We start from the raw sequence: 15904 nt of genomic DNA, 5'->3' as shown, positions 1-15904 counted from the left end.
TTTATATAATGTATATACTATATATTCAACTGTATTATATACATATTATATATACAGTATGTATCTCTCTCTCTCTCTCTCTCTCTCTCTCTCTCTATGTATATATAAAATAGTTCTTTCCAATTACCTTGTTATATTTCCTATCAGTAATATGTGTCATCCAATTTTAGTTCTGGAAGATTGACTGAAACATTAAAGTACATCAATGTATTTTGTGTTAGATGCATTAAAGGAAGTGGAATGGCTTTACAAATGCAATGGCATTCTTTGTGAGAGCAATTAACATCATTCTTTTCCAATAAATCAGTTAAACTAAAATAATTGACCACTTTCATCCATCAAATTAAGAACAAACAAAATGATTTTTGGTACCATTCTTGTTTCAATAAGGTTTTCATATTAACTGTAACTGTCCGTTTATTTCACAAGGCAGCATCATGTGGTGTAGCACTGAGAAACAAATGTGAACATAACAACAAATTGGTGCTTGTTCACAGGTTTTGCAGGTTGACAGGTTTTTACTGTATTTTCTACAGAACTTTCCTGATCATGCAGTTTTTTTAACCTCTTGTCCCTGCTAAAATTACGGTATGTGATTGCAATTTTTTTCACAGATTTTTACTGTGAATTTAAATGTACATGAGAGAAAAGTCTGTAATTTTAACAAAATACTACTGTAATTTTTAGAGTAATTGCCCGTCTTGAAGATTACAGTATTTTTCCTTTATTTTCACAATCTTCTTTCGTTTAAACGGTACAATTTTGTAATTATTACGTACTTTAATTGTAAATATTTATGTTTCATACCGTTGCTTGATTTACAGCAATTCTGTGTATTTTATACAGTAATATATGTTTATTTGTTTTACGGTCTTTTACTGTTGCTATTTGACAGTCTTTTGCCGTATTTTCTACGGACATTTTTTACAGTGAACATAAAGAGAGACATAAAGACAGAGAGAGAGAAAAAGAGAACGATAAAGAGAGAGAGACATAAAGACAGAGAGAGAGAAAAAGAGAACGATAAAGAGAGAGAGAGACATAAAGACAGAGAGAAAAAGAGAACGATAAAGAGAGAGAGAGAGAGACATAAAGACAGAGTAAAAGAGAACGATAAAGAGAGAGAGAGAGAGACATAAAGATAGAGAGAGAGAAAAAGAGAACGATAAAGAGAGAGAGAGACATAAAGACAGAGAGAGAGAAAAAGAGAACAATAAAGAGAGAGAGAGAGAGACATAAAGACAGAGAGAGAGAAAAAGAGAACGATAAAGAGAGAGAGACATAAAGACAGAGAGAGAGAAAAAGAGAACGATAAAGAGAGAGAGAGAGAGACATAAAGACAGAGAGAGAGAAAAAGAGAACGATAAAGAGAGAGAGACATAAAGACAGAGAGAGAGAAAAAGAGAACGATAAAGAGAGAGAGAGAGAGACATAAAGACAGAGAGAGAGAAAAAGAGAACGATAAAGAGAGAGAGAGAGAGAACTGTGCCTGAGGATGTTTTCCTCTTATTACCATGGGAGATGATGCAGAGCACAGACGGAGCTAGGAGACCCTGTTTCATCATCATCATCTTTATCTTCATCACACCTACACCACCATCATCACCACTGTCATCTTCATCACAGCTACATTCTTCTGTTCATTCAAATACGGAGATTCATGAATGTAAATATTGTATTAAACATTAAACTCTTAGACTGATGCTCCTTTTTGACTTTAATATCTGGTGTTCAGGGTGGTGCCCTGGTGTTTTAATTTTATTTATTTGACAGAGGCCATGCAGAACAAAACTGTCAGCCAGAGTTAGCTATAAAGCTAATTTTCATCTGTGGTCTCAGAGCAGGAGATGTAAAAGAATATAGAATAGAAATGATAAAAACAAACATACTAGCATTTAAAACCATACATACTCAACAACAGTCCATCACTAATAACAGCTTTAAAATGACATTTCATTGTCTCTGAGACTGATGCATTCAGAGGATTAATCAGTGATCCCATGAGCCATGATTACAGTTTACCTTCACAAACACTGAGGCCTGTACAGTCTCTGACAGGGGAGGAACTGAGCTCCACTTTTCTGCTGCTCTGAGAATGCAGCCTGTCCACACACAGGTTTCCTGAGTTTAGCTGAGCAGTCTCCTCTGGCTGATGCCCTGGCCTCCCTAAGACTGTCCCTGCAGAGTAACACACATCGTTTCAGTGGTGGTGGAGCCTGGTCATGAATTGATACATCAGGCACCTGTCTGCATAACACAGAAAACTGTCAAAGGTCATGGAGTTAGATTTCTTAACCCTCTGGTACCCCTTGTGCCAAAAGTGCACTTAGTTGATATTTTTTTAAAACTTTGTCCTCTCTCACAATTAATATGATCATGTTTTGTATTTTTTGTTCATTTTTTTTTTTTTCAAAATTTTCAAAATTCTGTCCCGGCCACAACAACCAGCCCAACATAAATAAACCTTTTTATAGCGTTAATATCCCTGCTGTCTTTAGATCCATGCACCATTAAAGCATGAATCATGCATGTTCTGGTTTCTGGGCTTTATTTGAGAGTTGGGGCTTTACATTTGCACCTGGACCGTATTTTTACCCTGTGACGTCACTTTTACCATATATGGGCGAGGGCAGGAAATCCATGTTTTCTCCACCAGAGTTCAGTGTTATACTGCCCTCTGCTCCCCTTCACACTCACTCTCTGAGGTTTTGTTTCAGTGCAGATCAGTGTGTGAGTCTGTGAGTGTGTCTGTGCAATCATCAGAAAATAAGTTCTCTCATTTTCATGTAGTTACTTGCAAAAAATTACTTTTTGTGTGTTTTGCATCTAAAAATGCAGCGACATCAATGAAACATGGCATTTAAAGGGTTAAAAATTAAAATGAATGAGTATTTGACATTTATGGTTAGGGCTGACCTTAAATCAGAAAAATATAATTAATAACAGTAAAACAGTTTTAAATGTATGATATTTATAGCATGATTTAAAGGTGTGCATTTTTTGTGCAGAAGGGTGAAAAACATGAGTATTTTAGAAAAACTGACCTCACAGAAAAACTAATAATGTATTTTAACCAATGATGCTACTAATCAATGACATATGCCAGGCTGCAGTCAGCCATGAATACGTTATTCACTTTCAGTGTAGTATCTGCAGAATAATCAATTTGTGTGTTTTCATCAAAAATTGTGTTTGTTTACATTACAAACATGGCAGTTAAAGGGTTAAAAGATTGACAGTTATTGAGCATTTGGTATTTTTGTTAATGGCACAAGGTGATGAAACAAGAAAAAAATAAACAATTAAAAATAAACTAATATAACTTTTTTATTTACAGTAATAACTCCCCTGTGCATTTCTGCACACTAGGAGGAAAATGAGGCAGTAATCTGTAGGACACCAGAGGGTTAATGGTGGTTCCTTGGTTTTTTATCCAGAGTTGTCAGTGATTGTTTGTAGAGGGTGTATAATGGTTTTAGAGTGGTTGCTCCAGCTCTTGTTCATAAATCCAGATGAATGACTTTATTTAGTGATCGGTATGTCTGACAGAAATGCTGATTTTTCATATTTTAATGATAACAACAACAGATCAAGTCTTAACGTTATTGGTGCCCCGTGTGAGGCCTTCACTAAACCATCTTCATCAGCATCCATCAGCTACCCCAGCATCATTATGAGCCTCTCTGACCTGACAAATAAACATGTTCAGGTTTCATCTAAGGCTGGCTGCCCCTCACCCACAGCTGATCACAGCATGGCCCTCCTCTCTTCTGCTAAACCATCAGTTTCTCCTGGGTCAAGTCCTGACCTGGAGGCTTAAAGGTGATATATTTTACCCCTTTAAGACTAGTTTATACTGGTCTCAGAGGCCCTAAAGCATGCCTGTGAAGTTTGTTGAAGAGGAAACACTCATGTTGATTTCTGCATGTCTAAAAACTCCTCTGTTTCAGCCCTGTGCTTTAAATGTTACTGTGCTGTCTGACCCCGCCTCTTTCATGAAATGGATGTGGCTCTCCTGATCGAGAGGAGGATCAGGAGAGGAGGGAAGAACTTTCTTGTGAGCAGGGAAGGCCAACTGAACCTAGGGGCGGGGCTAACTCCCCACATGACATCATGAGGGGAACATCTGCTTGTTTCAGCACACATTATCTGAAAGGTGGAGAAAGAGAGGGGAGGGGATGGATGTTTCTGGTACTTGAGGGGGTTGTGGACAGGCCAGGGGCACAAATCAGCATCAGCTAGAAAAGCCTGAAAAAGTGATTTTTGCATAATATGTCCCCTTTAAACCTTTCAAAGATGATGTACTGCCCAGATTCCATGTCTGTCATCAGTCTGATCCATCTCTAAAAGCTTGAAGCTGATAGGCTGGTTCCCAGTCAGAGAACAATGGGTTAATATATTACTGGCGTTTCTTTTCCTTCATGAAAAAGTGATTTTTACCAAAGTTGAACTGATCTGGAGAGGAGGCGATCCAGATCACAGTTACTCAGTCCTACTACACAGGTAGCAAGATGAAGGGAGACAAGGGTCTAGAGAAGTCTAGGACTGAGCCAAGGGGCTGGCTGACCCCCTTTAACACATTTAGTCGCGTATCGTATGTAAACGGTGGCGTTCTATCAGAGGTGTAAACCTGGTGGGGTGAGAGAGCATGAAATGATGAGCCGTTCGTGAACCAGCCTTTCCTGTCACTATAAGAGAGCCTGGACTGGATCATTAAAGAGCTAATCCAGGACACAAGTGGACTGAACCAAACTCCACTGCTTTGTGAAAACAGATCGTACAGGACCAGTTCACCCAGGCCTTGGACCAGGGCTCATCAAGTCCATCTGCACAAGGGCCAGATTTATTCTTGACAGAGTCTCCGGGGGACGGACTTCCAAATAAAGAAAAATTAAATCTATATTTTGTCCTGATTAACAAATTATTTTATTAGTGTTAGTATTTTCTTTCAAAACACAGGACATTTTGAGGCGTTACCAGTGAGATCTATCCCAATATGTAACGCTGTAGACCAGGAGACAGACCTGACAACAGGATTGGCTCCTGAAAATCCCAGAGAACTGGCCCTCAGAATTCTGATTTAGCACCAATGTGAACTCATATTTAACACTTTTCACAACTTCACTGCTCCATTTCTGCAACATTTTTTGCCACGTTTAACCCATTTTTGCTATTTAATCTCTCTTTAACCCACTTCCCTGCAGTTTTACTACTTTCCCATTGGCTATTTTTCACCTTTTTGACACTTTAAACCCATTTTTGATACTTTTTGACCATTTTTGCCTCTGTAACCCAACTTTTTTGCCATTCTTTAACTCTTTTTAACCACTTTTCTTGCCTTTCTTAGCCCTCCTTTTTCCATTTTTGCCTCTTTTTGCCACTTTTCATTACTTTGGTCACCATTTTTAACACGTTTCAGCCATTTTTGATTTACTTTTTGCCCCTTTTATTTGCCACTGTCTGACCCCTTTTCACCATTTTATGTGGACATTTTGCCAGTTTTAACACATTTTTAATATTTACTAATAATGGCTGGCAAGTGGATTTCTGTAAAAACATCAAATGTGAAGTCATCCTAAAACTGTTTGAATATTAATTGTTCTGGGGGTGGATTTGACAGCTGCAGACATTCAAAGCCAAAAGATACTCTTAAAACCACCACATCTTCTTTTCCTCCTTTTCTGAATTTAGTGATCTTTTGGGGGCCAGACAGGAAGCTTTGAGGGGCCTGATTTGGCCCCTGGGCCGCCAGTTGATGATCAGTGCTTTAGAGGGAGGATTTTAATTCCAGCCTGCTGCCGTTTCTCTGTGAGTTTATCTTTTAAACTTCTGTTTGCTGAATATTTGACTACTTTCAGGACTTCAGAGCAGCTTAAGGATTATGAATGGTTTTTATTCCCACACTTCTTACACTTGGCGCAGTCATAAACAGCTCTAAACATGGCCTTTCAGCCCTGAGTTATGCAGAAATCACTACCTGCCCCCCGTCTGCACTTCTCTGCTGCTGCATGAAGATGTCCTTTGTTTCTGCACCTTCACCAGCTTTGAGTGAATGAATGTACTTCAAACTGCCAAGAAGATCTGACTGCATATTTATTGTGAAGCTGATGGATGTATGACTGCTATCCTGTTAGCTGATTGGTTGGCTTCCTCCATAACCACATGTCAGTATAAAGGAGGGGTTAATCGGTCTGTCTGAGGGTAAAAACCTCCCTGATTGATCCTGTAGGACTCTGACCACAGCCCGGCCCAGAGAGCAGAAACAGGGTCATGTAAACCATGAGCTGCAGTTTAATAAGGAATCAACACTCAGAGCGTATGACGAGCCCTTTAATGTCGCTGTGACAGCACAGTGAAAAGCAGCATTCAGACACGCTTGCACATGCTCAGTGTCACGTGGCTCTGTGAGTCTCAAACAGGATCTTCTTGAAGGCCCTCCTAAAGTCCCGGTTGAACACGGTGTAGATGATGGGGTTCAGGCAGCTGTTGCAGTACCCGAACCAGAAGAAGAGGTTGAACAGCGAGTCGGGGATGACGCATTTCTCCCTGCAGACGGCGTGGAGGCTATATGTGAAGAAGAAGGGGAACCAGCAGAGGACAAACACGCCCATGACCACGGCCAGCACGAAGGTGAAGCGCTTCTCCCTCATCTGAGCCACCTTCTGCCGGGACAGTGACGCCCGGCGGCTGCGGAGGGGTAGTGGTGACGGGAGGAGGAGGTCGGAGGAAGCCCAGGATATGGAGGCGCAGGATGGGGGCGGCAGCTGCAGTCTGTCCGCCTCCACCTCCCTCTTCTCCTCGGTTTTGGCTCCTCCCCCTGCTCTCCGGGGGAAGCGTAGAGCAGAGGTGAAGGATGAGGAGGAGCTTTTAGCGTCACTGTCCTTCTCCTCCAGGTGGATGTCCTCCAGCTCACCTCTCCGACTGCTGCTGCTTTCCACATTAGACGAGCTGAGTCTGTCGGCAGGGGGCGGGGTTGCCAGCTCGTACGGCGATCTGTCACAGACGGCCCCTTTCCTGTGGAAGGTCCTGGCGGCGAAGCATGTCTCTGACTGCGACGGCTGCCGCTCCATCATGTTCCTGGCCACAAAGACGGTGGAAGCTCGCTGCTTGGCCACGCGGTAGATCTTACAGTAGACCAGGATCATGATGATGCCGGGGGCAAAGAAGGACACCAGGCAGGAGGACAGGATGTACCAAGTCTGGTTGATGAGGAGACACTCCTGATGACTTGACTCTTTGTTCTCCTCCAGCTCCAGAGCGCCCTCCTGCTGCGTCATGAGGAGCGGCGGTGATGAGATGATGATGGAGATGAGCCACACGATGCTGATCATGGCTTTGATCCGTTTCGGGGTCCTTTTACGGTTGTAGCTGACGGCTTTAGTCACTGACCAGTAACGGTCCAGACTGATGGCGCAGAGGTGCACGATGGAGGAGGTGCAGAAGAGGATGTCCAGAGCCAGGTAGAAGGAGCACCAGGTGGTGCCAAAGTACCAGTAGCCCATTACCTGGAGGAAGGAGAGAGCAGGAAACACCATATAAGGAATGGTTAAAGAGTCCCAAACCCCCCAGGATGTAAACTTGTGGATTTACTGTTGATCAGGTCACATTTTACCACTAAACATCTAGATTCCACGTTCATAGGTTGGAACTGTCCCTGTTATTTTGATCATTTCTATTGGCTGATCTGTAGGAGTGTATTATTGACAGGTGTCTTTACCTGCTCAGATTAAAGCAGGTCTGCTGCAGACACCATGAGCTAAACCTAAAATCAAACATCCCTAAAGCAGGTGAGGAGGGGGGACCACAGATAGACAGGTCTGGATTATAGATCCTACTGTTGGAGGCTGTATGAGCCTCAGTCTCAGAGTTTGAGCTGGGTTTGAGTGAAACATGAAACTGAAATCTAAAGTTTATTCACAGAGCAGGTATGACGTCTAATGGTCGTTAACTTTGAGGACGGTCCTCAGGCCAGACTCTGGACCCCAGTGTTGGTGTGGGGTTTCAAAGAGAGGACTGTAGCTAGCTGCATCACTTTAGACGCATTTTGTTATTGAATGCTGATGATTATTAACCCTGGCAGACTGTTGAGGCCATCTTTGGTCCTTTTCTGTTTTCATCGTTGATTATTCTGTGTTAAGGCTCACTACAGACATTTCTGACATTGTTTTTCAGTAGAATGTTGAAATTTTACTATCAGACCCTCTAACAGGTCAATAATAATCTCTGTAGACTTTTTGTACCACTCAGGCTGTTGGGGACCAAAAATGTCCCATTAAAACCATTAGAACCACAATTACTGATCCTCCAACAGAAAGAGACTTTACTTTATGATATCGGGTTTGGTATCATATCATGGGATCTTAGTTTGCCACCAAATATCAGACATATTAGCATATTTGGCACTAGAGGAAACTCCATAGATGTTTCCATTATTATTTAACCCTTAGTTACATTCCCAGCATTCTGTTTTGGAGTTCTACAACCATTTTTTGTTCTGCTGATGTGTCTGGTATTAAACTGCACAACAATATGCATTTTTGCTCATTTTTGATTTTTTCAAGCCAAATCTGCAAATCATATATCACTGTCACCGTAAATGAGCAATTTTTACTACTAACCACTGGATGGCACCATTAGGGCCAAGTGTGTAGCCGTAGGTTAACGCCGTAAGTTTCTGTCTTTAACAGGAATAAAAATCACCATGAACTTTATCTGACTGTACAAAAATTGTATTCTTTATCATATTAGAACAGTGAGGTCATGATGATAGATCCACTCTGGGTTTATCAGGGTCCATTCTCTGGGTTTATCAGGGTCCATTCTCTGGGTTTATCAGGGTCCATTCTCTGGGTGTAAAAAGTTGTAATGAACTGTTAAAGACGGCGTTAATGAATCTTTAACCACAGTGTTAATGAATCTTTAACCACAGTGTTAATGAATCTTTAACCACAGCGTTAATGAATCTTTAACCACAGTGTTAATGAATCTTTAACCACAGCGTTAATGAATCTTTAACCACAGCGTTAATGAATCTTTAACCACAGTGTTAAAGAAGTTTTAACCACAGTGTTAATGAATCTTTAACCACAGTGTTAATGAATCTTTAACCACAGTGTTAATGAATCTTTAACCACAGTGTTAATGAATCTTTAACCACAGTGTTAATGAATCTTTAACCACAGTGCTAATGAATCTTTAACCACAGCGTTAATGAATCTTTAACCACAGTGTTAATGAAGTTTTAACCACAGTGTTAATGAATATTTAACCACAGTGTTAATGAAGTTTTAACCACAGTGTTAATGAATATTTAACCACAGTGTTAATGAATCTTTAACCACAGTGTTAATGAATCTTTAACCACAGTGTTAATGAAGTTTTAACCACAGTGTTAATGAACCTTTAACCACAGTGTTAATGAACCGTTAACCACAGTGTTAATGAATCTTTAACCACAGTGTTAATGAATCTTTAACCACAGTGCTAATGAATCTTTAACCACAGCGTTAATGAATCTTTAACCACAGTGTTAATGAAGTTTTAACCACAGTGTTAATGAATCTTTAACCACAGTGCTAATGAATCTTTAACCACAGCGTTAATGAATCTTTAACCACAGTGTTAATGAAGTTTTAACCACAGTGTTAATGAATCTTTAACCACAGTGTTAATGGAGTTTTAACCACAGTGTTAATGAATATTTAACCACAGTGTTAATGAAGTTTTAACCACAGTGTTAATGAATCTTTAACCACAGTGCTAATGAATCTTTAACCACAGCGTTAATGAATCTTTAACCACAGTGTTAATGAATCTTTAACCACAGTGTTAATGAATCTTTAACCACAGCGTTAATGAAGTTCTAACCACAGTGTTAATGAATCTTTAACCACAGTGTTAATGAATCTTTAACCACAGCGTTAATGAATCTTTAACCACAGTGTTAATGAATCTTTAACCACAGTGTTAATGAAGTTTTAACCACAGTGTTAATGAATCTTTAACCACAGTGTTAATGAATCTTTAACCACAGTGTTAATGAATCTTTAACCACAGCGTTAATGAATCTTTAACCACAGCGTTAATGAATCTTTAACCACAGTGTTAATGAAGTTTTAACCACAGTGTTAATGAATCTTTAACCACAGTGTTAATGAATCTTTAACCACAGTGTTAATGAATCTTTAACCACAGTGTTAATGAATCTTTAACCACAGTGTTAATGAATCTTTAACCACAGCGTTAATGAAGTTCTAACCACAGTGTTAATGAATCTTTAACCACAGCGTTAATGAATCTTTAACCACAGCGTTAATGAATCTTTAACCACAGTGTTAATGAATCTTTAACCACAGTGTTAATGAAGTTTTAACCACAGTGTTAATGAATCTTTAACCACAGTGTTAATGAATCTTTAACCACAGTGTTAATGAAGTTTTAACCACAGCGTTAATGAATCTTTAACCACAGTGTTAATGAATCTTTAACCACAGCGTTAATGAATCTTTAACCACAGTGTTAATGAATCTTTAACCACAGCGTTAATGAATCTTTAACCACAGCGTTAATGAATCTTTAACCACAGCGTTAATGAATCTTTAACCACAGCGTTAATGAATCTTTAACCACAGCGTTAATGAATCTTTAACCACAGCGTTAATGAATCTTTAACCACAGTGTTAATGAATCTTTAACCACAGCGTTAATGAACAGTTAACAACGGCGTTAATGAATCTTAACCACAGTGTCAATGAACCTTTAACCATGGCATAAATAAATCTTTAACCATGGTGTTAATGATCTGTTAACCACAGCGTGAATTAATCTTTAACCATGGCATTAATTAACTGTTAACCACAGCATCAATGAACTGTTAGCCATGGTGTTAATGAATCTTTAACCACAACGTTAATGAACTGTTAACCACAACATTAATGAACCGTTGACCATGACGTTAATGAACCCTAAACCACGGCATTAATGAATCTTTAACCACAGCATTAATGAACCGTTTACCAGGGCGTTAATGAATCTTTAACCACAGTGTTAATGAGCCTTAACCAGGGCGTTAATGAACCTTTAACCACAGTGTTAAGGAACCGTTAACCTTGGCGTTAATGAATCGTTAACCAGGGCAATAATGAACCTTTAACCACAGTGTTAATGAACCGTTAAGCAGGGCGTTAATGAACCTTTAACCACAGTGTTAATGAACCGTTAACCAGGGCGTTAATGAATCGTTAACCATGGTGTTAATGAACCCTAAACCATGGCATTAATGAACCTTTAACCACGGCGTGAATGAACTGTTTACCACAGCATCAATGAACTGTTAGCCATGGTGTTAATGAATCTTTAACCACAGCATGAATGAACTGTTAACCACAGCATCAATGAACTGTTAGCCATGGTGTTAATGAATCTTTAACCACAGCATTAACGAACCGTTTACCAGGGCGTTAATGAATCGTTCACCACAGCGTTAATGAACCTTAACCAGGGCGTTAATGAACCTTTAACCACAGTGTTAAGGAACCGTTAACCTTGGCATTAATGAATCGTTAACCAGGGCAATAATGAACCTTTAACCACAGTGTTAAGGAACCGTTAACCTTGGCGTTAATGAATCGTTAACCAGGGCAATAATGAACCTTTAACCACAGTGTTAATGAACCGTTAAGCAGGGCGTTAATGAACCTTTAACCACAGTGTTAATGAACCGTTAACCAGGGCGTTAATGAATCGTTAACCATGGTGTTAATGAACCCTAAACCATGGCATTAATGAACCTTTAACCACGGCGTGAATGAACTGTTTACCACAGCATCAATGAACTGTTAGCCATGGTGTTAATGAATCTTTAACCACAGCATGAATGAACTGTTAACCACAGCATCAATGAACTGTTAGCCATGGTGTTAATGAATCTTTAACCACAGCATTAACGAACCGTTTACCAGGGCGTTAATGAATCGTTCACCACAGCGTTAATGAACCTTAACCAGGGCGTTAATGAACCTTTAACCACAGTGTTAAGGAACCGTTAACCTTGGCGTTAATGAATCGTTAACCAGGGCAATAATGAACCTTTAACCACAGTGTTAATGAACCGTTAACCACGGCGTTAATGAATCTTTAACCACAGTGTTAATGAATCTTTAACCACAGCGTTAATGAATCTTTAACCACAGTGTTAATGAAGTTTTAACCACAGTGTTAACGAATCTTTAACCACAGTGTTGATGAAGTTTTAACCACAGTGTTAATGAATCTTTAACCACAGCATTAATGAATCTTTAACCACAGCGTTAATGAATCTTTAACCACAGCGTTAATGAATCTTTAACCACAGTGTTAATGAAGTTTTAACCACAGTGTTAATGAATCTTTAACCACAGTGTTAATGAATCTTTAACCACAGTGTTAATGAATCTTTAACGACAGTGTTAATGAAGTTTTAACCACAGTGTTAATGAATCTTTAACCAAAGTGTTAATGAAGTTTTAACAGCAGTGTTAATGAATCTTTAACCACAGTGTTAATGAAGTTTTAACCACAGTGTTAATGAATCTTTAACCACAGTGTTAATGAATCTTTAACCACAGTGTTAATGAATCTTTAACCACAGCGTTAATGAATCTTTAACCACAGCGTTAATGAATCTTTAACCACAGTGTTAATGAATCTTTAACCACAGTGTTAATGAATCTTTAACCACAGTGTTAATGAATCTTTAACCACAGTGTCAATGAATCTTTAACCACAGTGTTAATGAAGTTCTAACCACAGTGTTAATGAATCTTTAACCACAGTGTTAATGAATCTTTAACCACAGTGTTAATGAATCTTTAACCACAGCGTTAATGAATCTTTAACCACAGTGTTAATGAATTTTCAACCACAGTGTTAATGAATCTTTAACCACAGTGTTAATGAATCTTTAACCACAGTGTTAATGAATCTTTAACCACAGCGTTAATGAATCTTTAACCACAGTGTTAATGAATCTTTAACCACAGCGTTAATGAATCTTTAACCACAGTGTTAATGAATCTTTAACCACAGTGTTAATGAATCTTTAACCACAGTGTTAATGAACAGTTAACAACGGCGTTAATGAATCTTTAACCACAGTGTCAATGAACCTTTAACCATGGCATAAATAAATCTTTAACCATGGTGTTAATGATCTGTTAACCACAGCGTGAATTAATCTTTAACCATGGCATTAATTAACTGTTAACCACAGCATCAATGAACTGTTAGCCATGGTGTTAATGAATCTTTAACCACAACGTTAATGAACTGTTAACCACAGCATTAATGAACCGTTAACCATGACGTTAATGAACCCTAAACCACGGCATTAATGAATCTTTAACCACAGCATTAATGAACCGTTTACCAGAGCGTTAATGAATCGTTCACCACAGCGTTAATGAACCTTAACCAGGGCGTTAATGAACCTTTAACCACAGTGTTAAGGAACCGTTAACCTTGGCGTTAATGAATCGTTAACCAGGGCAATAATGAACCTTTAACCACAGTGTTAATGAACCGTTAAGCAGGGCGTTAATGAACCTTTAACCACAGTGTTAATGAACCGTTACCAGGGCGTTAATGAACCTTTAACCACAGCGTTAATGAACCGTTAACCACGGCGTTAATGAATCGTTAACCATGGTGTTAATGAACCCTAAACCATGGCATTAATGAACCTTTAACCACGGCGTGAATGAACTGTTTACCACAGCATCAATGAACTGTTAGCCATGGTGTTAATGAATCTTTAACCACAGCATGAATGAACTGTTAACCACAGCATCAATGAACTGTTAGCCATGGTGTTAATGAATCTTTAACCACAGCATTAACGAACCGTTTACCAGGGCGTTAATGAATCGTTCACCACAGCGTTAATGAACCTTAACCAGGGCGTTAATGAACCTTTAACCACAGTGTTAAGGAACCGTTAACCTTGGCGTTAATGAATCGTTAACCAGGGCAATAATGAACCTTTAACCACAGTGTTAATGAACCGTTAAGCAGGGCGTTAATGAACCTTTAACCACAGTGTTAATGAACCGTTACCAGGGCGTTAATGAACCTTTAACCACAGCGTTAATGAACCGTTAACCACGGCGTTAATGAATCGTTAACCATGGCGTTAATGAACCATTCACCACGGCATTAATGAATCGTTAACCACAGCATTAATGAACCGTTAACCACAGCGTTAATGAACCGTTCACCACAGCGTTAATGAACTGTTCACCACAGCGTTAATGAACCATTAACCACGGCATTAATGAATCGTTAACCACAGCATTAATGAACCGTTAACCACAGCGTTAATGAACCGTTAACCACGGCATTAATGAATCGTTAACCATGGTGTTAATGAACCTCTCTGACAGCTGTCTCTGTGTTTTGTGCAACGACACTCTTATTCTCAGAGACGGTGCCCTGTCTAAGATGCCTGTTTCCCCTAACATAGATCTGGTTTTTACCCCAGACTTTCTATGCACCTCATTTAAGGACTGATCCTGCCGTGTGACCTGGCGTGCTCACCTCATTGGCTAAAGAGAAGGGGATGACCAGCGTGGCCACCAGTATGTCTGCTGAAGCCAAAGACACCAGGAAGAGGTTCTGAGGCGCCCTGAGGGCTCGACTGGTAAACACGGCCACCACCACCAGCACGTTCCCCACCAGTGTCCCCAGGATGATCATGGCGACGACCAGCACGATGAACACAGATGCCACCTGGGAGTGCGGCAGAGGAGGAGGAGACCTGGGGCTGGAGGAGGAGTTCTGGTTCTCCAGAGAGGAGTTTGGAGGAGAGGTGGCCGGCATGGTGGCCAAAACGGGGGTGAAAACATCCACGAACTCCATCCTGGTTAGGATCCCATCTTCAGTCCCCCCTGAGCATTCATATGAACCGAATCTGTGAGACGGCAGAGAGGAACCACAGAAAGTCCAAAAACCAGCAGAGTCAATAGTGTTACTGAACAAAACCGTCAAATGAAATCCTTAGCATCTTTAAAATCTGAGATTCAGGATAAAAAACCAGACAAGAATCTCTCCACCAGTTCATCCCAGTGAGGCTCATCTTCTCCTGCTGCCACAGTCACATACAGATTTATATGATTCAAGGTGGGCTTAAAAAAGTGGAACCTGAAACATCCATCCATAAGCTCATTAGAGCCCAGAGGCTGAAGAACTGTGTCACAGACTTCTTTCCAGTGGAAGGAGCAGAAACAGGGGCAGCATCTGTCTGAGAGAGGGAGAGGAAACCTGTTTGGAATGCAGCGTACCGTCAGACTGCTGCAAACATCGATGAGGAGACGAGACGATGGGGGCACACAGCTGGAGAGGAACCGCTGGATGGAGAGACCATGACGGAGAAAAGGAGAGATCCTCACTGGCATGCGAGCCAATGCTGAGCAGAACGACAGTGCTGATGTTCATGGATGCTCAGCTGGAAGAGAGGCAAGAGAGACGGAGGGAGAGAGAGAGAGGGAGAGAGAGGGAGGGAGAGAGGGAGTGAGAGGGGGAGAGAGAGAGAGAGAGAGAGGATCTGGGGAGAGAGACAGAGAGAGCGAGAGAGAGGAGGGGAGAGAGAGAGAGAGAGAGAGAGGGGAGAGAGAGAGAGAGAGAGAGAGAGAGGAGGGGAGAGAGAGAGAGAGAGAGAGAGGAGGAGTGAGAAAGAAAGAGAGAGAGGGAGGGAGGAGGGGTGAGAGAGAGAGAGAGAGAGAGAGAGAGGAGAGGTGAGAGAGAGAGAGAGAGAGAGAGAGGAGGGGTGAGAGAGGAGGGAGGGAGAAAGAGAGAGAGAGAAAGGGAGGGAGGGGGAGAGAGAGGGAGGGAGAGAGAGAGAGAGAGAGGGAGGGAGGGAGAGAGAGCGGGA

At 40.6% G+C, this 15904-nt stretch overlaps 1 protein-coding gene across 1 annotated transcript; it reads right to left on the bottom strand.

The window, feature by feature from the left end:
• Positions 1 to 6392: 6392 nt before the first annotated feature.
• Positions 6393 to 14892, bottom strand: LOC121513215 (alpha-2Db adrenergic receptor-like). Its single transcript, XM_041792816.1, has 2 exons — positions 14572 to 14892; positions 6393 to 7505 (listed from the first exon to the last, which is right to left on the bottom strand). The coding sequence occupies exons 1-2, from the start codon at positions 14890 to 14892 to the stop codon at positions 6393 to 6395; spliced, it is 1434 nt and encodes a 477-aa protein (XP_041648750.1).
• Positions 14893 to 15904: the final 1012 nt, after the last annotated feature.

The sequence above is a fragment of the Cheilinus undulatus genome, linkage group 1 (genome assembly GCF_018320785.1).
Source record: "Cheilinus undulatus linkage group 1, ASM1832078v1, whole genome shotgun sequence".
Taxonomy (NCBI): Eukaryota; Metazoa; Chordata; class Actinopteri; order Labriformes; family Labridae; genus Cheilinus; species Cheilinus undulatus.
Note: the sequence above shows the minus strand (reverse complement) of the source record. Positions and strands in the feature narration are given on the sequence as shown.